A 15,797-nucleotide genomic window follows, 5' to 3' on the forward strand; every position below is an offset into this window, starting at 1 on the left:
TAAAAATCATATTTTTGCTTCCATAAATAGTTTTAAATCAATAATTATTTTAAATCTTAAAAATGAATATTAAAAATTAGATAAATTGAAAGAAAAATAAAAAAGAAGCAATTATTTTAAATCCTCAAGTATGGTTCGAATTTGTTGTTCAAGGCATGTTGCTGAGAGCACAAAGCATGTTTTCCTCAATTTGAACCATACTTCAGGAATTAAAATAATTTCTTCTTTTTTAATTTTTCTTTCAATTTATCTAATTTTTAATATTCATTTTTAAGATTTAAAATAATTATTTATTCAAAACTATTTATGAAAGCAAATATATGATTTTTATAAAATAATAAGCAAAAACTTTTTTCTATTTTTTTGGATTGCTTCAGGGTTAATAAAATAAAAATATGTTTTTTTTAATGCAACATGGTATCAATAAGGGCATTTTCGGTATTAAGGGGGTTTTTGTTAAATGTTTGATCATTCAAAGGGTGAGACCGTTATTTGAACAAATTACAGGGATTGATTGGTAATATGATCAAACCTCAGGGGAGGTAAATGTAATTAACCCTTAATTTAATTAGCCCAGTAGTCTTATCCGGAAAAATGGTTATAATCTCCATTAAGCAGCTAAAAGCGCAGCCTCCGCATCCTTGAAAAATTCCCGCCTCTCTCTCTCTCTCCCTCTCTCTCACAGGGGTAGTAATAAAGGAATAAAAATGTGTTGGTATATCCTTTACGGCCTAAAGTTATAAATATATATATATATAGTCAATGTAAAAAATTTTTTTATACGAGCAGATTTAGATTAGTATCACATAATATACATATACGTGTGACATACATCTAAAACTAAAGTAAAAAAATCACTATATTATCAGTAGCATACAATACTAGCAATTTTTGAATATTACACTTTCATGCTTAAATTCTGCTGTATTTACTTTTGACTCTTAATTAGTAATAATTTCAATCATGTCAAATGCAGACTACTCAATGGATTAGTTTCTTATAAAGATTACAAAATGTTCTTCATCCGTAAACATGAGTACAACCCCTTTTACGAACAATCATGGTGAGACAAAAAGTATATAACTCGAGTAAGCAAAGAAAAGAAAACTATCAGAGTTTGCTCATTTTAAGCAAAGACTGAGTTTGGAAGTACTAAATCGTGGAGGGATCAATCAAACCGCCTACGTATTGCAGTGTCAGCTTAGCACCGTTTTGTGACTTTTTTAAATTAACTTTGTTTGTCTACAAAATTACTAGATAGATGGAGGGATGAGAATCTATATCTATATCTATATGTATTGGATGGAGGGTTTTTAGAATGGTTAATTCACAATGCTTATAATTTCTCATTCTTTTTTTTTTATAGAATTTTAACTTTTTTAAATTATTATATATCATTTTCATGTCTTTTGAATGTAGTCCACTTATATAGGAATTTGATTTGAAAATTATTCGTGTGAGGGTAAATAAAGAAGAAAATCACCAACCGTACTAAAAGTGAAAAACAATATTTTCCTTTTTAACTTAGTAATCCTAATTAAAATGGCAAATTATATTAAAAAAGGAAATAATATTCATTGGTCATTCCACTTATATAGGAATTTGATTGAAATCTATTCATGTGAGAGTAAATAAAGAGGAAAATCACCAACCGTACTAAAAATGAAAAACAATATTTTCCTTTTTAACTTAGTAAACCTAATTAAAAGGGCAAATTATATAGAAAATAAAAAGGAAATAATATTCATTGGTCATAGATTAAAATATCAACAATGGAACTATTTTTTAATCCTAAATTATGAAAGCACTAAATAGAAAACAAAAGTAGTACTAGCCTGAAAATATAAATTATGGATTTAAAGGGTTTGGGAGAATGGTAAAGGGAAAAAAATAAGAAATTCGGTGGGAAAGATAGAAAGTTAGAGGCTAGAAAGAGAATAGCAAGAAGTTAAAGAACGGCGAGAAAAATCGAAAAAGGAAAGTAAACTAATACAAGATTGGATGAAGAGAGAGAAGAAGAAAAAATGATACTGTAGGATATTACAGAAAAGATGACAGCGTGGTAAGAGATCTAAAAGTCATAAAAGGTAGTAGATAACCAATTAGTAGTTAAGAGATGATGGAAAAAATGAAAGTTTTTAATAATTTTGAAAATTTTAAAAACACATATTACAAAGATTATTTTGAAAGTCATAAAAGTGCCATGGTAAGAGGTTTGAAAGTCATAGAATGCAGTAAATAGCTACTTACAAGGCAAGAGATAATGGAAATGATGATAATTTTAAACAATTTTGAAAATTTTAAAAACACATCTTACAAAGATTATTTTAAATCTATATTGAAATTATGAAGAATATTATTGTATAAGAACCCAACAATTTTAGAATTACAAAATGAGAAAATTTTTCCAAAATCAAGGAAAATGAAGTAGTTATACTTTATATTTTTAATGCTAAAAATTTTGATATATGGGTATAACACGATATATTGATAAATAAGTTTATAATTGCTCTATCATGTAAATGTTATAAATTAAATCATTTTATTCAAATTGTTATCATATATTGACCGACAATAGGTTAAAAAAGTTTGGTTTCAACTTATTTAAGATATTAAAATTAAGAAAGTCCATTTTGTACTTATGAAATAAACTTTTTTTTTAAACATGTTAAGCATATACTTCTTTGATTTTTTTTTGGCCTTTTTCATATACTCTGTTCTATACTATAATATATAAGTATTGTTTTGAATTGAAATATAATTTTATGCATTGCACAGATCAGAATGTTAGTAATGTAGTAATTGTTTTACTATGTTTTATCCATATCGAATTTAAAACATCTATTGAAAGTATCAAAATAATTCAATTACTAGAAGGAATCTCATCTTACATATACTTGATCATTTTTCTTTTCATCCATTAAAGTAGAGTTGACTTGTCACTTAATGATGAACATAATAGGGACCATAGCACAAGAATTTGTCCCATAACTCTAAAAGCTTATTTATTAGTGAACAATGACAGTAAAATACTAAGACTGAGAGCTAGCCAATAATTTTTATATGTAAATCACATAACCAAATTTCTTAAATAAAATATTTGTAGTGAACCATGGCTTTGAACATTATTAATCAATCAATTAAATACGTCCATGTTTTTTCTTTTGCCTTCTAAAAAAGACGTAGTCAAAATTTGAACTGAACCATTTGTCTAGATTTTGGAGTTGAATTGTAGGAGGTTTCAGTGCAGCATGGTATTGGCCTACTAGAAAATGTTTTTTTGGAAAACGTAACAATTCTTCTACCAAACAGGGTAGTACTCGTGGCCCTTAAGGAAGGTAATTAAATTGTGCATGGAATTGTCGTCACCTGAAGACTACCAGAATGCACAGAACTAAAATCAAATGAAGTCGGGCCCACTCGAGCTCGGTCCAAAAAAAAAAAGTTTAAAGAGCCAATCCTTCGGTGAGTTGGACTGGCCTGTTTGGAACCTTGATTTTTTACCAAGTTTGTATAAAATTAATTTTTTAACAATTTTTGATACAGAAATCCCAAAAAACTTATCAAAATTTTTAACTTACACACTTCAAAAATATACAAAAAACTTTCCCTTCAACTTTTTTTTTCCTCCCCCACCCAACCCACCGCGTCTTTTGTCGCCGGCCACCACCTCTACCACTGCTGCCGGTGCCGGTCACTATTTCGGCAGCCAGTTTCGGCCTTCATCTTTTTTTTTTCTCTCTCCCTCACCCCCTCTGCTCCTCTCCCCTCCCCTTTTGACCGATCTGTTAGTGCTCTTTTTCTTTTTTTTTTTCTTCCTCCCCTTCCTCTCTTCACCTCCACCTCCCCTGCCACCCTCTCCCTCCCTCTTTGACTCGCAAAGGGGGAGAGAGAGGGGGCTGCGATCTGGTCACGCGACCAGATCGTAGCTAAGGGAGGGGGCTGCGATCTGGTCACGCGACCAGATCGCAGCTAGGGGAGGGAGAGGGTGGCGGGGGAAGGAAAGGGAAGGGGGGAGGGAGAGGGAGAGGGAGAGGGGAATAGAAAAAAAGCAAAAAAAAAAAAAAAAGAATCACCTGTTAGTTGTTGCCATGGAAGTCTCGGGAGAGGGAGCAGGGGAGGGAAAGGGGAGGGAGAAGAAGCGGGAAAGGAGGAAGGAAAAGAAAAAAGAAAGAAAGAAAAAAAAGAAAAAAGAAAATGAAAAGAAAAAAAAATTCATTTTACAAACACCAAAAATTTTTCTTACAAAAGTTTTTCTACAATTTCTACAGTGATCTACTGTAAAATTTTATACAAACACCCAAAAAATTCACCTTCCAAACAGACCCTGAGTTTGAGCTTTAAAATTAGGCTTAAATTAAATATAATCCAAGCTTGAGTTTTATTAGGCTCAAATTCAATATAAATCCGACCCTTTAATGACCAACATATATAATGATATATATATAAATATAATATTTATATTTTGATATTATATATAATCATATATTCAAATATATTATTACTAAATATTAAATATATACAAATTTCAAAATACAAAAATAGATCTGAAAATTGAAATCTCAACATTTTTCGAACAAAAGTACTGACGAAACAAAAGTTCAAAAGCCCTTGCCCCAATTTTCTTGACACCAATTCAAGTCATAAAGTTATGAAGAAGTAATAATATTTGAAGATGTATTGGTTCACGATAACATATTTTGTAAGGCTCGGTGCAACCCAATGAGTACAAACAATTTCACAATGATGCACAAAGATATATCAAATTTAAGCACAATAAAGAAAACTTAATTAAAGAGAAAAGATAAGAAATGCAAACCAAATATCAATCCAATAACCTCTTCAATTGATGGCGATGCTAACCAAGATGTACAAGTGAAGGCTCACTCCTTCCTCACCCCAAACACACTTTGGTTGAGCTAAGGAGTTTTACAACTATTCTAGTTAATTCTCAACAACCTACACTTGAAAGATCACTCACCCAATTAAGAACTATTTTATACAAATGAGGCAACCTTCACCAAAGTTTTACCACTTCAAGTGATAAGTTCACCTTCACCAAGGTTTTACTCCTCCTAGAGAGTAACTTTCACTTGAGCAACCTCACAACCCAACTTTTCCAACCCCTTATACAACCAACAAAGAATCTTTCTACTCAAAAATCTCACTTGTAAGCTTGTATTTTGTGTTGGCAAAAGTCCCTTGTCTTCTTGTGCTTTGGGGTTTTTATAGAAGGTGAGAAATGGCTCCAAAAGGCTCTCCAACGGTCAAATATTAAATGCTGTCAAAACTAGCCGTTGGCCTGTCGGACGTCCGAACCACCTGTCGAACGTCCGAACCCTGCGTCCAAACCACCTGTCGGACGTCCGAACCCTGCGTCCGAACGTCGTCAGAGAGTCATCAAATCTTTGCGAAATTTCTCGGACGTCCGATGCGATCGATGTGCGTCCGAGGCGTGCGTCCGATACTTCCTCACGAGCGTCCGACAGAGTTTCCTTCTTGATGTTCTTCATCCTTTCGGACGTCCGATAGCTTCCTTTCGGACGTCCCACATGAGTGCCCTGTTTTTACTTCTTCTTTTGTGCCACAAGAATCTGTTCTAACAAATTGCTCACATAAAAATATTAGCCCAAATCTTCATTTTGGTTTGTTAATCATCAAAACCAAGGATTGATCGACCAAGGTCAACAATCTCCCCCTTTTTGATGATGACAAACAAAATGAATATTTTTTTTATCAAATAAGTTCAAATAAAACTCCCCCTTAGAAAGTGCCAACATACAAAGAAATTTCAATAAATCCTACTCCCCCTTTTGGCATCAATCAAAAAAACAAACTCCCCCTTTATTTTTCAAATCAAGACCATATTGAATATCAAAATTTTCAAATGTGCTTACAACCATTCAGCACTCCTTGGATCAAATCTTCATGATGTACCTAAATATGAGAAATTTCATTTGGTACCCTTTCTTTATAGGGTCCTTGGGAGTTAATACGACATGATCTAGCAATCCACATAGATTTCATGCATTTTCTCATATTTTTCTTTACATAGCAATCATTTTACATATGTCCAAATTTGCAACAAAAGTGACACATGATAGAAGTATTTTGCACATAAGTGGATTTAATGCAACTAATTTTCTTATTTCTTATCATAGCAAACATATTTGTGCCTTGAAAAGATTTGCTTTCTTTTGTTTGAGAAAACTTTTATTTTTCGTTTTGGAGAAACTCGTTCAAGTCATTAATTCTTTTCTTTAACAAATTTTGTTCCTCCAACATTTTTTCATAAAATTTTGTTTTCTCTTCCAACTTCCTTTTCAAATTATTTTTGCAATCAAAAACACTTTTTTGATTTTTTAAATCATCATTTTCCATTCTCAAACATTTGTTTTCTTGAAAAAGTTTGGAGTTTTCTTCCAACAAATCATTTATTTTTATTTTCAAATATTTATTTTTAGCATAAGATTTTCTCAAACTTTTATGCATTTTAATCATAAGAATTTTCACATCATCATCTTCATTATCTTCATCACAAGAAGAGTGATAAGAACTTACCTCATCTTCTCCAACGGCTATTAGTGCCATTTGGGTCAACTCTTCTTTTTCTCTTTTTGAATTGCATTCATCCCATGTAACTTTGCAATCTCCTCTTGAACATCTCTTGTTGAAGATCTTCTTGAAACTTTTGATGTGAGGAGTTATATCATTGTCCACTTCCATGATTTCATTACCCATGAAGGATGGGTTATTCCCCACTTGAGATGCTTTAAAAGCTATGCCTCTCTTATACATTCTTGCATTTTCTTTCTCTTGCACTTTGAATTTCAGCTTTAATTCATAAGAGGTTAGGGTATCCACAAGAGATTCAATGGACATAGAATTTAAATCATTTGCCTCTTCTATAGCATTTATTTTGTTTTCCCATTCTTTTGGCAAGGCATTCAAAATCTTTCTATTTTTTTCACCCAAAGAATATTCTTTTCCAAGCAATTTAAGATCTTGAATAATGTCACAAAATCTACTACGCATCTTATCAACATTTTCAAGAGGATGCATTTTGAAAAATTCATATTGAGAAACAAGCAAAGATTTCTTTTGTTCTTTAATATCTTGGTTACCTTCATGAAATACACACAATTTATCCCAAATATCTTTAGTTGATTTACAACCTTTAATCCTACTAGATTCATTTACATCTAATGCATTGTACAATATACACATGGCCTTGGCATTCAAAGAAAGGTATCTCTTGTTCTTTTCATTCAATTCTTGTCTAGTCTTTAATCTACTCAAATTGGTGGTGGAGTCAACTATTCTAGATTCATAAGGACCATCTTCTACCACATACCATAATTCAATATAAACGGATTGTAAGAAAATCATAATTCTTTGTTTTCACATGCTAAAATGAGAACCATTAAACATAGGTGGTCTATCAATAGATTGCCCTTCTAAAAAAGAAACTTTTATGGTTGCCATGATCTTTACTCTAAGCGGTTAAGCTTGATCAAAAGAGACCAAGCTCTGATACCAATTGTAAGGCCCGGTGCAACCCAATGAGTACAAACAATTTCACAATGATGCACAAAGATATATCAAATTTAAGCACAATAAAGAAAACTTAATTAAAGAGAAAAGATAAGAAATGCAAACCAAATATCAATCCAATAGCCTCTTCAATTGATGGCGATGCTAACAAAGATGTACAAGTGAAGGCTCACTCCTTCCTCACCCCAAACACACTTTGGTTGAGCCAAAGAGTTTTACAACTATTCTAGTTAATTCTCAACAACCTACACTTGAAAGATCACTCACCCAATTAAGAACTATTTTATACAAATGAGGCAACCTTCACCAAAGTTTTACCACTTCAAGTGATAGGTTCACCTTCACCAAGGTTTTACTCCTCCTAGAGAGTAACTTTCACTTGAGCAACCTCACAACCCAACTTTTCCAACCCCTTATACAACCAACAAAGAATTTTTCTACTCAAAAATCTCACTTGTAAGCTTGTATTTTGTGTTGGCAAAAGTCCCTTGTCTTCTTGTGCTTTGGGGTTTTTATAGAAGGTGAGAAATGGCTCCAAAAGGCTCTCCAACGGTCAAATATTAAATGCTGTCAAAACTAGCCGTTGGCCTGTCGGACGTCCGAACCACCTGTCGAACGTCCGAACCCTGCGTCCAAACCACCTGTCGGACGTCCGAACCCTGCGTCCGAACGTCGTCAGAGAGTCATCAAATCTTTGCGAAATTTCTCGGACGTCCGATACTTCCTCACGAGCGTCCGACAGAGTTTCCTTCTTGATGTTCTTCATCCTTTCGGACGTCCGATAGCTTCCTTTCGGACGTCCCACATGAGTGCCCTGTTTTTGCTTCTTCTTTTGTGCCACAAGAATCTGTTCTAACAAATTACTCACATAAAAACATTAGCCCAAATTTTCATTTTGATTTGTTAATCATCAAAACCAAGGATTGATCGACCAAGGTCAACATATTTTATTATTATTTTTTATATATTTTGAAAGAATTAGACATAAATACTATTAAAAAATTCTTTGTTTATATACTTTTTAAGAAGTATTACTAAAAATTCAAATATTTTGTGAGTCAAGTATGAATTTCACATTTATTAACTTGAAACTTATAATTAGCAACCGAGAGTATTAATAATTAAATTAATTGAATCAGAACTTATGAAAGCTCGATTCAGATGGCCGATTGACGAGTCTAACTAAAAGCCATTAGTATTCTACAAAGTATTCCTGATTCTGAACGCAAACTACGTAGGAGTACTCGCTAGTACCCAGGGCTTACAATACTACGTAGGAGTACTTTTTTGGCTGCGTTCAACGGTGCAGTACGGCTGCTGTACGGGGAAGTTAATGGGAAAACGGCAAAAGTGAAAAAGACAAAAAAAGGGGGAGAGAGATAAAACAGAAAGTAGGCTCACAAATCACAAATGTCAAGCTACCAGCAGGCCAGGCCCCAAGGTCAAGCGCGAAGCTACCTGGAAAAATGTTGCTGCTTTTTCCTCTTGGACTATTCTCCGGCCAAGTCTTCAGTCTTTCGTTGGACTTGGAGGAAGAAGACCCATTCCTTAAACTTAAAATGCACTCCTTGGAATTTCCACGGGGCCATTCACTTGGAAACTTCTCAATGCCACCACTTTTAACCAGTTATGCACTCCTTGTTCATAAACCCCCCCCCCCCCCCCCCCCCCAAAATTTAGCAGCAACTCTTCACGCCCATAAAAAATTCAGCTTCCGTTTGCCTCAAAGTTCAAAGGGAGCTTCCTATATTTGCGTCACTGTATTTCATGCTTGCTTGCTTCCTTGTTTTAGTTAAGAATTATGGAGCTCAAGCAAGATAGATATGTCAGGTTAGTTTTCATCTGGGTTTTTATCTACGGGTTTCTTGGGGTCTGAGGAAAATAGATATATAAGCGTTGGTTTGTTTTCGAGTCTAGATAGCGGCTCTCTTCCAGTTGGTTTTGGAATTTGATTTGAAAAAAAAAACTTTCTTGAACTTGAGTAAATTCTCTTCTTTATGCTTAATGCTTAGCGTATGACCAAATGCCAGTTTAAGTTTAGCATACGACAAAATGCTAGTTTAAGTTTTTGGTACTCTTGTTGCTGCCTTTATTCCTGATCATGTTTAGATGGATGCTAAGGCTGGTGCCACTTTAAACAATTGGGGTTTTTGACCTTTTATTTTGTCATCAGGTATGAGGCCTATGTGAAAAGAAAACATCATGTTCCCTGGATGTTCAGTTCGCATTCCAGACTACCAATATGATTTCATTGTTGTAACTTTTGTCTAGCAAAATACAATATGCAAATTTTTTTCCTTTTTGGATCATCAATCAACTATAGGTGAAACTTTTTGCGGGGTAATTGGTTTCTTGTTCTTCTCTTTAGTCATATCAACATCTTTTGTCAAAAAGTGGTGCTTTTGAATACGGAGGATTAGCCAAAAATGAAGTCTTCAAGTTGTCTTCTTTGACATAGGATGAGATGAAAAGGAAAACTTTTGGTACCACTCATTTCAACTCGTTCATTATTCAGAAATTCTTCTTGGTATTTTGCATACTTGCCTGAAATGACATTTAAGGTACAATAGACAAGCCAGGCTATAGATGGTTTCCTCTATTGTATCAGGAATAGGCGAGTTTTTACTCCACCTGTTTTAGTTCTGAGTATAATTAAAGTACTTTGTAATTTTTGTTCCCCACTTTCTACACGTTTATATACTGATTTCTGCCCAGGTTTGAGGACTGGAGTTCAGAGAGGACATCTTTCGATTCCAAGCAGCAATTTTCTTCAACTCGTGGACTACTTTCTATAAGGAAACCCAGTCTCGGTTCAATGATTAGCAGTATTAGAAGAGGATTTGAGAGGGGTTCTGAAAGGATGAAAAGCTTAAAGAGGTCTCCGAATGCCTCGCGGACAAGCGATCAACCAGCAGAAGATCCAGGCTCTAGGGAAAAAGTTTTTGATCCTCAGGGTGCATTTCTTCAGCAATGGAACAAAATCTTTGTAGTTGCATCTATTATTGCAGTGTCACTGGATCCCTTGTTCTTTTACATCCCTGTTATTGATAACAACAGGAAGTGCCTTGACATGGACAATAACTTGAAGATAATAGCTTGCATTCTCCGCTCAATTACTGACTTATTCTATACATTTCATATAATCTTGCAATTCCGGACTGGGTTTATTTCTCCGACTTCTCGAGTATTTGGAAGGGGAGAAATGATTCAGGATTTGTCTGCAATAGTCAAGCGATACCTGTACTCCTACTTTTTTGTTGACATTTTAGCAGTTCTTCCCCTGCCACAGGTTGGTCTCCTTTTCTGTTCTCTTGCATTTTGTTAAATTGGTGTCTTGGTGTATCAAATGCAAGACTTGATTAAAAATGTAACTCTCTAAAAAAGGAATGGCACCATATAAGGATGACTGTGACTGATTGAAGAAGATATATATATTTTGACTTCTCTGATGCATAATATTTTATTTATTCAGAATTTCTGATTAGTCATTTGACACCTTTGCCAAAACATGATTCAGATGAGATATATTTGGTATACATTTTAACTATTTTTAATCTTTCCAGGTGATAATTTTAATAATTTCCCCAAAAGTTAATGCCCCAGCTTCATTGGTTACGAAAGACCTATTGAAGATTGCCATCTTCGCGCAGTATGTTCCAAGACTTATTAGGATATATCCGTTATACAAGGAAGTAACAAGAAATTCTGGGATATTTACTGAAACTCCATGGGCTGGTGCTGCTTTCAATCTGTTCCTTTATATGCTGGCAAGTAATGTATGTCATTGCTTTTGATCATTTTTTCTAATCCAGAAAGTTGCATACTCATAAACAGTCACACGTTTTTGGTCCTTTAGGCATAAGTTACTTACAACTTACAAGACTATGTGACAAAACCATGGGTTTATCAATACCAATCCAGATTTTTAAATGCATAAACAAATAAGTATTGCATGACTGCAAATTACCTTTGGCGGAATATACTGGATAAGGTATGTGATATTCTCAAGATGATGCCTCAGGTGAAGCAACGGTTTCTGTAATTTTAATACAGGCACTATGTTTCTGTGTATAACATGCTATTGGCCCAAAAAGGACATGCACTAGGCCATCCAGAAAATCCCTGTACTGGGCCATTTAGATGATTCAATCATTCTTTTAAGTGATTTTGGGAGCTTTTGAAAAGCTTTTGTTTGTGAAGACAATATATTCAACTCCTGGTAAACATGAGAACAAGTAATTTGGTTAGCCTTTAATTAGAGATCTAGATTCTTGAGTAAACATTGGTTGCTAATTCTGCTACTTGAGTGCATAGTTACCAATACTTTTCTTTCTTGTAAGTGAAGGTACTTAACTTACTGCTGCTTATTGTCCTAATTGTGAACGCAAATATTTACATCAGGTACTTGGAGCATTTTGGTACCTGTTCACAATAGAGCGTAAAGACAAATGCTGGCGTATTGCCTGTCATAAACAAAATTCTTGTGATCTTGATGCTTTGTACTGTGGAGAAAAACATAAAGGAAATTATTCATTTCTGAATACTTCTTGCCCTCTCCTAGAACCAGAGCAGATAAAAAGCCCAAACGACTTTAATTTTGGCATATTCCTTGAGGCTCTCCAGTCTAAGGTAGTTGAAAAGCGAAACTTTTGGGAGAAGCTCTTTTACTGCTTCTGGTGGGGCCTGCGAAATTTAAGGTTTGTCCTTCATTTTTTTGTGATTATGTAATGTTTTCACATCCTGTTCGATTTTTGATAGAAGTCAACGTGATACATGCCTTTGCTATGACAAGATGGCAATGACTTTGGACCTTAATCTATTTTATTTTGAAGTCTTTGGTACAGAAAATGATTAGATTTACTGTGAAGGGATAGTATATAACAAGCTGGTAAGATCAGATAGATATTTCCTTTGCACTACGAAGTACTATGTGTGTAACATAAGATAGCTTGATATAGCATTACAAGCAAGAAAGAGAGAGGAAAAACAAAAAGCAACCAATAAACAGACTCTTATCATAAAGGGCAAAAAGAGAAAAAGAAAAACAGCTTGGTCTGCTGTGCATGTTGTTTTGTTTCTTTAAACACCAAATGTATATGGTAATTTCTATCAAGTTGTCATTGCTCCTAAAAGCTGGCTACCATACTGTTCATGTGAAACGTTTAGTGTGGTGCATTCCTTTTTTTTTTTTTTTTTTTTTGTTTATGCTGATTCCAAATTTCCGTCGTGTGATTCACACCGAGTTTTTCAGACAGATCCATTCTAGCATATTGCAGATGTGTTCCTGAAAAGTAAGTCTAGGGATGTTATAATCATTAAACTTGCATGATTATGTCATTAGAATTTGTACTAAAGTTTCTAATCTGGTAATGGTCTCCATATTTAACACCCTTACCTGCTTTACTTGTATGTGCATGGAGGACATGATTAGAAAAGAAAAGAAAAGGAACTTGGTATATGTGGCATTAAAAATTACACAACAAGTTTATGACTCAGATTTAGTTTAGCTCCTAATGTTCCAAAATGATGCTGTCAATTTCCTACAGGAATTAAATTTTCTCTGTTTTGGTGACAAGTATCCGGGTTCTGATAAGCTATGTGCAAAAATCTACTGAACAATTCACCTATTGGATTCCTTGCACAGGGAGTTAACATGTATTTTAAATCTTTCTCATATTCAGCTCCCTTGGACAAAACCTCAAGACAAGCAACTTTACTTGGGAGAATCTGTTTGCCATCTTCATCTCAGTCATCGGCTTGATTTTATTTTCATTGCTTATTGGCAACATGCAGGTGCACAATCTATTCTCATTTCAACTTTATTATTTTCTGGTGGTTCTATAGATTCTAAGCTGATGAGACCTCCATGAAATGCATGGCTTCTCATCTAAGTATGCCATCAAGAAGCCAGCCCTATGTATTGTGATAAAAAAATCAAGTGCGAGTTAAACAAGCATATTTGCAGAGCCAATCAGCAATTTTCTCCTTGCTGATAGGACCCACATTCTCTACATCACTACATGCTATATTCTGCATTCATACTTGTAAAGTTTCAACATTTTTCTGATCTGGTCCTTGTGATTTTCTTCTCAAAAAGACAAATTTTGCACATATCAGATGCCTTTTATCTGTTTTTAACGCCTGCTTATGTTCCCAAATCAGCATGTCATTTTTTCTGGATTTTTTATCTGAAGTGCTAAACATGTTTATGCAACTTTTTGCTGCTACAGAAATATCTGCAGTCCATCACTGTTAGAGTAGAGGAAATGCGAGTGAAAAGGCGAGATGTAGACCAGTGGATGTCACACCGTATGCTCCCTGAAAATCTTAGGCAGCGGATTAGAAGATATGAACAGTACAAGTGGCAAGAAACCAGAGGTGTTGAGGAAGATTCCCTGATTCAGAATCTCCCGAAGGACTTGAGGAGGGATATAAATCGTCATCACTGCTGGGCTTTACTGACCAGAGTAAGTTCCGTCTTTACACTTGCAGTGCCCTTTCTTTTCTATATATTTTTGTGCATGAGCATCTTTCATTGTTATGAGTTCTATGCTTTGTCTTTTTATTAAGAAATCAAGTAAATTGGTTTTATCATTCCTTGCAGGTGCCAATGTTTGAGAAAATGGATGATCGCTTATTGGATGCATTATGTGATCGTCTCAAACCTGTTCTTTACACTGAGAATAGCTGCATATATCGTGAAGGTGACCCAGTAGATGAAATGCTTTTCCTCATGCGGGGCAGTCTATTGACTACAACCACCAACGGTGGGAGAACTGGCTTCTTCAACTCTGTTTATCTCAAGGCTGGTGATTTTTGTGGAGAGGAGCTTCTTACTTGGGCTTTGGACCCCAATTCCAACTCCAGTCTTCCAACTTCAACCAGAACAGTCCTTGCAGTGAAAGACGTAGAAGCTTTTGCTTTGAAGGCTGATGATCTGAGGTTTGTAGCCTCCCAGTTCAGGCGTCTCCACAGCAAGCAGCTCCAGCACACCTTCAGGCAAGTCTACAGTTAATGTTGTAGAAGTTCGTTTCAATGGGCCAAAGGTTTCCATGATGCATACAAATACTTTCTTGTTTAAGTACTAAATTTCATGATTGCACAGAGTCCTTGTGCCTGTCCTTGTCAGAAAAGGACTGTGGAGGTGGATATTATGAAGAGAATGGATCATTTCTTGGAATCCCCATCTCTTTGAACTAATATTTTCATTTTTAATGCAAAATTTTGCTCCTTTTCCCTGTTTCTCTGTCCAAGTATCCAAACATTTTGTTCTACTTTGAGAATGTACTGCTGTTGGCATCAACTTTGACGATGTATACTGTACCTCAGGTTCTACTCCCAGCAATGGAGAACATGGGCAGCTTGCTTTATACAAGCTGCTTGGCGCCGTCATTGCAGGAAGAGGCACGAGAAGTCCTTGCGAGATGAAGAGGATAGACTGCAGGGTGCATTGGCTAATGGAGGAAATTCACCCAGCCTAGCAGCCACTATTTATGCATCGAAGTTTGCTGCCAATGCACTACGTGCATTGCGCCGCAACCATCCACGTACTGCTAAAGTATCGCCCGTATTACCTTCTTTACTGCTTCAGAAGCCTGCCGAGCCTGATTTTAATGCGGAGGATCGGCTATAGTTTTGGAGCCTTTCAATTGTTTGGTGTAAAGAATCTTTCGAGGCTGGAGAAGCTTTATATGCCTGAGTGGGAAGAGGTTCTCTGTAGCCTCCCATGTAACTTTTAGTCTCGGGGTATTTTGTAAAGTAGCACCTTGTTTACTGGGAAGCTCTGTTATCGAGATGTGTATTCAAGTTGAATGTCACACTCCTGTCGTTGTAGTACTTGCATTTATTCTGTACTAACATAATTTTCAGGAGAATTCTTCTTCGTCTTCATGTGGTGAGATCCCTCCAAATTATTAGCTGCATGTTATCTTGGGAATTATACACTAGCATGTCGAACTAGCTTGTGATACATTAAGATTTCCAAGAAGTAAAACTGACTTCTCGTTAAGTACTCCTCGTAATAAATCACATTACTAAGATATTAGTGAATTGAACAATGGCCGCATAGTTAGTGTCTGCTTTTCTCATAGCCTTCGTGAATGCTACATAAAACAATGCCCTCTTTGTACTTAACTTCCCCTAAATTATTAGGATTAACCATTAAGGGTGGGTCCATCATTGTGCTCGCTTAAAAGCAGAGACTGTGGAAGAAGAATGTATCGACATCCGTACAGAAAGTTGAA

The 15,797-nt window shown here is 35.2% G+C and overlaps 1 protein-coding gene across 2 annotated transcripts; it reads left to right on the top strand.

Annotated features, from left to right (window-relative positions):
* Positions 1 to 9,221: 9,221 nt before the first annotated feature.
* On the top strand, positions 9,222 to 15,444 carry LOC140035460 (cyclic nucleotide-gated ion channel 1-like). 2 transcript variants are annotated; one of them, XM_072076638.1, is made up of 8 exons: positions 9,222 to 9,384; positions 10,270 to 10,843; positions 11,118 to 11,321; positions 11,956 to 12,251; positions 13,236 to 13,347; positions 13,785 to 14,021; positions 14,159 to 14,553; positions 14,884 to 15,444. In XM_072076638.1, the coding sequence occupies exons 1-8, from the start codon at positions 9,356 to 9,358 to the stop codon at positions 15,185 to 15,187; spliced, it is 2,151 nt and encodes a 716-aa protein (XP_071932739.1). In that variant the 5' UTR covers positions 9,222 to 9,355; the 3' UTR covers positions 15,188 to 15,444. The 2 variants fall into 2 exon arrangements, with proteins under 2 accessions (XP_071932739.1, XP_071932738.1); XM_072076637.1 differs by having other exon boundaries at positions 9,223 to 9,384; positions 11,118 to 11,330.
* The last annotated feature ends 353 nt before the right edge of the window (positions 15,445 to 15,797 follow it).

Source organism: Coffea arabica, chromosome 2c (assembly GCF_036785885.1).
Source record: "Coffea arabica cultivar ET-39 chromosome 2c, Coffea Arabica ET-39 HiFi, whole genome shotgun sequence".
Classification (NCBI taxonomy): domain Eukaryota; kingdom Viridiplantae; phylum Streptophyta; class Magnoliopsida; order Gentianales; family Rubiaceae; genus Coffea; species Coffea arabica.